General features: G+C 41.3%; 1 protein-coding gene across 2 annotated transcripts; it reads right to left on the minus strand.

The window, feature by feature from the left end:
* Nucleotides 1-2,929: 2,929 nt before the first annotated feature.
* pi15a (peptidase inhibitor 15a) lies at nucleotides 2,930-7,740 on the minus strand. 2 transcript variants are annotated; one of them, XM_031750084.2, is made up of 6 exons: nucleotides 7,522-7,601; nucleotides 7,102-7,428; nucleotides 6,126-6,244; nucleotides 5,257-5,389; nucleotides 5,058-5,173; nucleotides 2,930-4,294 (listed from the first exon to the last, which is right to left on the minus strand). In XM_031750084.2, the coding sequence occupies exons 2-6, from the start codon at nucleotides 7,375-7,377 to the stop codon at nucleotides 4,159-4,161; spliced, it is 780 nt and encodes a 259-aa protein (XP_031605944.1). In that variant the 5' UTR covers nucleotides 7,378-7,428; nucleotides 7,522-7,601; the 3' UTR covers nucleotides 2,930-4,158. The 2 variants fall into 2 exon arrangements, with proteins under 2 accessions (XP_031605944.1, XP_031605943.1); XM_031750083.2 differs by having other exon boundaries at nucleotides 2,931-4,294; nucleotides 7,595-7,740.
* Nucleotides 7,741-7,955: the final 215 nt, after the last annotated feature.

Consider the following 7,955-nt stretch of genomic DNA (forward strand, 5'->3'; position numbering starts at 1 on the left):
CCAAATATATATTTTAAAAAAACCCTCTAACCATCCACACAAAAGATTTATCCCTCTTCTTCGTTATTATACTCAAACTGTGACAAAGTCTTTCTCATACTTCTCGCCATTATTAGATTTGGATGGCTCTTTGCACATTTGGAAACTGACTCCTCGCACTCACCCGCTCCTGGTTCATAATCTATCAACCTGCCAAGGTCCTTATGAAGTCTCCATCCTCTTTGTAAATAAACATTTCACCACCTTCACACTTGAGGGAGACTTAAATGTTTCAGCAGTTTCAGTTTATCTGACAGGTCGGTAATTCACATGTGTTATTAGGAAAAGTGGTGCACCTTCAGACGAGATCGCAGATGCATCATCATCGCCTCGGTAGATGCTGGCACAGGCCGACAGTGTAAGCCAGTTGAAGTGGATTTATTGCTGCAGCATCTGGGGACTGAACATCTGTTTTACCTCTCCAGCTTTCTGATTGTGTTTAACTCGTACTTTTTGGTCTTTGAGTGGGTCCTCATAAGATTTTATTCTTCTTGCTTAACTACCACGCGCTGGGTGAGGGATTAGCAGCATCATACTTAAAAAAAATTAGGACAACGTTCTTGCTGGTTAAAAATACATTTAAATATAAACTCTTGAATATCTGAATTTAATTATGAAAACAGTTGAAGCTTGTTTCCCTGAATGAAGTCGACTGAAAGACCATGTGTGGGTTGTTATGATCATGAGCCCTAAAAAATCATGGGAGAAACATAGTTTTAACCAAAATGTACCAATTTATTAACCAAAAAGAAGCAAAAAACCAATCATATAAGTTAAAGTGTCAGCAGGTTTTTGGCTGTTTGACTGTTAGGTGTGTTGTATAAAATAAAACCTAAAATAACCAGGCTGAAGCCATCCAAAGGAAAAGTATTTAAAGAGCCAGCAGTTAGACTGGCCAGGTGCACTGACAAAGTTTGGCTACCAGAAACCTGCAGGCTTTCCTGGTAAAGCACTAAAAAGCACTAAACATGCCTCATTTATACCTTTCTATACTCTCTGATCATCATCATCATCAGAGAGCAACTTGTAGACTGGAAGAGCCAGTGAACTGAACCTTTAGGATAGTAGGCGACCTGCTCAACCACCTAAGGTACAGCCATCCCTACTAGAGTGAGGGCTTAAATAGATGTTACCACAAGACCTTGACCCAGAATCAGATTGTTTACAAGTTATTTAGCACCAGATTCTCGATTGGGGAGAGGTGACCATCATTCAGCCGTCCTCTAGCCCCGTCACGAACGGCTGTCCTTTACCAGCAGGCCAGCTATCTGAGACAAACCGAAGATCCATAGCGATACAGTATCAATGCATCTAGGCAGCATTCTGACTTAGAGGCGTTCACTCAGAATCCCAAATTTGGTAGCTTGCACCAAATTTCTGATCTTAAATTGGCATTTGAAGAGTAACAAATGGGCCTGTATTTATAAAGCACCTTTCAGTTTGAGTACTCAAGATGCTTTCTACTACAAGCCTCGTTCACTTTTTTTTTATACTTACAGTAACACACTTGAGTATCTTTCCCAAGGGTACATCAATGTACAGACTAGATAAGTTGGGACTGAACTACTGACCTTCCCGTTAGTAGATGACCTACTCAACCTCTTGAGCAACAGCTGCCCACAGAAGCAGCTAAAATGTCATTTGATGTGTCACTGCTAAAAGGAGCTGAGGGGTCACGTTAAGACTAGCCAGTCTGTTTTGTGGAACTAGCAAGCTGATAACAGTGTCCTTCAGAGTACTGGGTTTGCACAAGGATGTCAAAATAGAAATCTGAAAAAAGCTTAAAAATGACATAAATGACAAACTCCAACAAACGGCATCAGGTTTCAAGTGTAAATCAACTGTCAAGTAGAAGTTTTCAAAGTGTTTCCACTCATTCATTAGTAAGAAGAAGAAGAAGAAAAAAAGCTGAATTAAGTCCAAACTCATGAATGTTATGGACATATTTGTTCCTTTTCCAATTTACACTTCATTTGCAGGTGTTTTCTTGCTCATGCCCTCGAGCCATCACAAGCTGCTTTCATCCCAGCCCAAACCCATGTCCTTAACCTCTGCTCTGCTTCAATCATTGATGGATAAGCCAGGTAAACGTCCACAGCAGACTGTCTAACTGGTCGTTGCATCGCGCTCCGCATCCTGATGATGTGACTTTTTAAACACTCACCTATCATCTGTTTGGCTCGGGACCTGGCATTTGCACAGACGGGAAGATTTTTTCCCATGCATACTAATGCATTCCTCGAAAACTCTCTGCTGTTTAGTTCCAGGGAATGCGCTGCTCTATCTGGCTGCAAAAATGTGCAGGAAGTGGTTTGAAATTGTCACGCTATGCAAAAGTTATCGTGAAAGTGTTTAATAGTGCAGTGCTGCTGCACACATCAGCATCTTTACATCCTGACTTCTATCCCTGTGTTTCTACCTCTTCCTAATTTTTCTACCTCAACTCTTTAGAGCGTCTCATTCTTACAATTTGGCTATGTCTCCGATGATACGCCTCTTTCTACATCCAGCGTTCTTGCTGCTCCTTGCTTCTCCCCCTCAGTAAGGTCAATGGTTTCAGTGGAGAAACGCAAACATGACAGTCCCCTGAAACCCTATCAGTTATCTGTTCATTTATGTAGACACAGACCGCCGGGGCCAAAGTCAACCTTCTCTTATTAGGATTCGGTTGTAGCCTGAAGATGTTTTCTTTTCTCCTCGTTTTTGCTGTTGATACGCAGGACGTGGGGCTTTTCAAGGACACTCTTTAATTGAGAATCAAAGAGTCAGAATGATAATCAATATTAGACAGCACAGAGCAGAAGCTGGATAATGATACTGCTTTTAGCCAGAGGCACGGCATGAGCTGTCCAAAACATGCAACGGAACAAACAAACAATCAAAATAGAACATTTTATTACAAGTACAAAACACAAATGGAGAAAAGGTTCACAATCAGTGCTGAAAATGTTCATTTCTTTTGTTTTTTAACTCTTTTTTTATCTTACTGATTAAAAATGCTTTCATTGCACTCCAATCCTTTTACAAAATAAAACAAAAATTAATATCACTTAAATATATATATATATATTTAATATAAAAATGAATAACTTACAGTATATTTGAAGATAGTCAAAGTATAATGATTATCTACATATACAAAAAAATAATAATTTTTGAGTATTTTGGAAATTTACAAACAATTAAGGTGCACTCAAGTGCCTAAAGCTTGGCTACATCAGTGATTATAACGAAATATATAAACAACATCAATAGACTGTATATAGTGGTAATATACAGTAGGATACCAACAGTCTCCATAACAAATATGACTACATAACAGATATGTGGGTCAAATGATTTTATGTGCTTCTTAGAATACAAAATGACATGAACACTGTATGAAACCTGTAAAATGCCCAAACGGATGAAGTCTCTGTAATGGTACACAAGCACTGAAAATGCATTGTTTTGCACTTTAAACAAACGTCCGACCACTGAGGTGTTGTGTAACTTGACAAGTTGCCTTCACACGGCCACTTCCCACTCTAACTGATGTATATTCTGCACTTTTGTCAACAAACTTGCTGCCGGACACAAGCTGGAACTGCAGCACACTTGAGCTTATAAGCTGCTGACACTGTCAGTGTGGGGGGTTTCCCCTCTGAGGTCAAAAGCTTTGATCCTTATATCAGAGCATTCCTGTGAAGGCAGAGCACACAGCATGGTGGTGTGATGCCCGTAGCACCAAAGTGAGCAGCTATGAGGAGTTGTGATGGTAGTAATGTCCTTTATTTCCACACTGTCAGCTGTAAACTGGTATAGTAAAAACCAAATGTGTTTCTAGCACCACGCACTGTACAGTCTGCGCTGTTAAAAGGACCCATTTTACATTTAAATATATTGCATCAGTTAAAATAGTCTTTGCAGTTTCGGTATAAAACAAATTAATTTACAGATTATTTACAAGTGATCAAAGCTAAAATTTTACGCTGCCTTTAAATGCATGTTTCTGTCTTTAAATAAGCCCATATATACAAATGAGTGTGGTCCACAACTATTGTGCAAATCCTTACTGGATTAAAATAATGTCTCTGTGGTATTGTAGGTTGTCAGCTTATGTTGAGAGGAAACCTTTGTTTATTTGAACCAGTGCAGGTAGTTTGTCTTGAGAGCGGGGAAGCACATGTTGTTGCTGCACGAGCCCCCGTAGCTGGGAGGGCATGCAGAGCAGGGTACGCCTACTTTGTAGGGAGCCTCTCCGATCCAGTTACCCCTGGAAGACAGTAACATCTAGTGTGAATGAACCACAAAGATAACCACAGAGCTAGAAAGGAAGTAGCAAACCGATAGTTTCTAGGTCCATTTTTGCAGCTTTCAGTCATATTCTGTGGTCTTCATTAGCAGAACAACTACTTGGTGTAGAAGATCTTTGGATATATGACTGAAACATTAAGTACGATCCCTAAATGGAAATGGGTGTGAAATTGCTTTTTTACATGTGTAAAAAACACAAGGTTCAGATTTCAGTTTCTGCCATTAAACTGAACTAAATCTTGACACCAACTAGATTTAACATATTGCAGTGCTAGCTGGCATCATGCACAGAACTTCTGTGACAACAGTGACCTCTGCAGGACTGTGTAAAACACAAGAGCACGGAGACCACATTCCCAGTTAGCAAGCTAAAAATGGGTCATGAGCCAGTTCTTCTCACACGTATGTCTCAAACTAGTGAGATTAAAGAACCTCGGGTCACAAGTCAGTCACAAGTCTGGGTGTTCTTTGATTCTCTGAAATATTTAGAGACTTTTTCTTTTGGTTCGTGGCCCTCCGGTGCTACCGACATGGGTGGCATTTCGCAGCTAAGCATAGAACAGAGCAAACTGTGTCAGGATTAAGCCTGTCGTCAGCGTGTCGTCATCAGGTTAACAAGTTCATTAGAAATAAAAGGTTTCCTTTCAGCGTGAAAGCTACACTATGTGAGATTGTGTAACGTAAACCACACAGTTAACTGTCAGGTTAGCAAGTACACTTACTTAGGTGAGTAGTTGCAAACTAAATATGTTGCCCTCTTCCACACCGCACCCCACACATTCATGTTGTGGCACGTGTGCACGGCACAGCCGACTTTGTTGGATGTTGCCCAGACCATCTGCAAGTTAAAAAGATCAGCTGTTACTCGAAGTCCCCCCAGCAGGAGTTCTACTGTAGCCTGAGTAAGTGTGCAACTACTACCTGTGTGTAATGGGTACACATGGGTCCGTAGCATCTGAGTGGGCACCGAGGGTTGCAGTCACGGGGGTAGGGGAAGGCGTAATCTTTCACCTCATCATACCACGGCTTCACCAGCTGAAGAATGGATCGATATCTGTGAACAGAACACTCAAAGTTCAGCAAGCTTCATATTATCGGTTGTAACCTGTGCCATTATAATTCTTTCTAGCAAATGAGAGATCACAGGAACTGCAATTACTAGCAGCAGGAGAAATGATGGGAAAATTATGAAAATCAGTTATTTTGTTTGGCAAATTGGAAGAAAATTAAAGAACTGTTTACTATAGCCCTGAACTAGTTTTGTCCAGGTATGTGTGAAGATATTTTAGTTTCCTCCATCGGCTGACATCTCATATCTAGCCCGTTTAGTTTTCCAGTTTAGTCACTCACCTCGGTATGACTCTAATAAATGATTTTCAATGGTTTAAAAAGGGTTTTTACCAATTTTTGTGGCTCCACAAGAAACATCAGTTTCCTTGTGTTTTTAGAGATGTATTAATGAGTTCAGAAGGACATGTTCAACTAGCCTGTACTCCATGTGCCTCCTCAATAAAATCTAAAAGTAGGAACACATGAAGGTGCCCTCTGTTTCCAAATGGAAAATCAAGACCCAGTAAAAGGGACAGGCTTTTGTCCTCATGGGTCATGGCTGAAAGCAAGGTTTTTGTGTTTATTTGAAGGGTCACAGGAGCATTCCTTAGCCAGTCACCAGGTCACAGTGGAAAAACTTTAAGGGGAAAGAAGAAGGGGGCAACAAGGCAACGACCATGACTGCTGAGAGAGGGTCAGCAGATGTCAGGGAAGGGGGAGGGAAGTCAAAGGTCACTCACCGTCCCGTCCTGACTGAGAGGTTTTGACCCAGGAACCTGAGGAGGTGAGGCGGCCCGTGCTCCCACAGGCAGGCATGAGCCCAGTCCTCGGCCGTCTTTGCCAGTGTGTCGTCCCACACCTAAAAACACAGAGAGATTAGGTGGAAGCAAGAAAACCCATTACATAACCAAGGGGAAAATATCAGCACAAATCTTCATTTAGCAGCGCGATATGAGATAAGAGTTGGCACGCTGAGCTCTTAGCAATGTTGCAGGCGTTACTATGGCAAAACACAAAAATCATCCATCAAATTAGTTGCATAAGAGGAGAAACTTTGTTTCCTAGTCACCCTTACTGAGTGACCCTTTCGAGGAATACATTTTTTTATTATAATGAATGAAGGCTGAACAGCTTCTTGTACACTTGTACACAAGGGTGCCATTAGGAATGGATCATGACTGGAGCCCTTTAACAAAAGTAGTCCAATGATTTTATCAAGGAAAAGGACAACACTAATAATATTTTACTGATGACACAATGTAAGAGCTGGAAATAGCAGTTTTAAATGGAAACACATCAATCTAAGTGCTTATGTTTGTCAGCCAAAATAGCATATGTCCAAATGAGCAAAATGCACGCATCAAGTCTGTTTTTGGACTTGAAACTCTTTAACATCTAACAAGTCAACTGGATGTTTCCATTACAGCAGGCTTCTGGTATCATACATGACCCCTCTTCTTTTGGAAGTGACTATCTTGGTGGTCTGCTGCAGCATGATCTGAACAGCTGATGATGTCAAGTAGACCCTAAAAACGCTTCCTAAATAAAGTAGTGCGACTATTAAAATGAGCTAGCATTACTTTCATAGCTCTTATATTTGATTGGTGCATGTTGGACTTACGAGGTGAAATATCCTGTTCATGGAACATATGGCTGCAGTAAAATCGCGCAATAAATATATGTGTATATATTTTTAAATCAAAATCTGTCACCTACCATGTATTCCATATTGGATGCGGGAGGAAACACTTTGCCTCTCACTTTGTTGTGGTAATCAAGAATGGCGAGCATGTCGTTCTGACTAATGTAACGCTTCCTCCTGGGTTTTGAAAAAGTCACAGTGTCTGTTCCAAAGTCGAGCGCTGCGCCAAAGCTGGTGATATTGGCGGCCGGCGGGGACGTGGACACAACAGGAATAGTCACTGCCAGTGCACTTGCTCCGCAAGATATGCACAAGAGTACTAAGTCTAAGGTAAATAGCTGAGGTTTCATGTTTGCTCTTTAGCAAACCGCAGAAGAGAATATCCCGCGTCCTGGATGACTCTGAAAAATTAAAAAAGAAAGAGAAAGAGAGAGAGAGAGACTTAATGGATTGTCGTTTGAAAATGCGATGCACTACAATCCAGGTACGCTTACATCAAGTTTCAAACCTCCCTCTTTGTAACAATACAGTACAGAAACACCGGTCGCATTCTTTCTTTGCTCTTACTTTTCCTTGCGCGGCGGTACCTTGTCCCTGCGTTGCCAAGGCGGTATCACCTCTAAAGCCTCTGTGAGGGATCGGAGAGAGGGAGGGCTGCAAGTGGGTAGTTTTTGCGCTTTGCAAACTTTGTGAGTGTTTCAGGAGAAGTCCGTTTTTTCGGGCTTATATATGGTAATGGGGAATGCAGGAAGTGAGCCTGCCTCGGAGGTAGACGCACAGCCCCTCCTTGACACCTGAAACAGAACATCACCGAGAGGCGTTGTGTTTGTTTCCTCCTAATCCTTTCCCTGTAGAATGTGCCTAATTTCCTCAAAGCGTTAATAAAGAAAAACGACAAGGAAAAGCAAGCTTTATCATGCACGTGCTT

Source organism: Oreochromis aureus, linkage group 9 (genome assembly GCF_013358895.1).
Source record: "Oreochromis aureus strain Israel breed Guangdong linkage group 9, ZZ_aureus, whole genome shotgun sequence".
Lineage (NCBI taxonomy): Eukaryota > Metazoa > Chordata > Actinopteri > Cichliformes > Cichlidae > Oreochromis > Oreochromis aureus.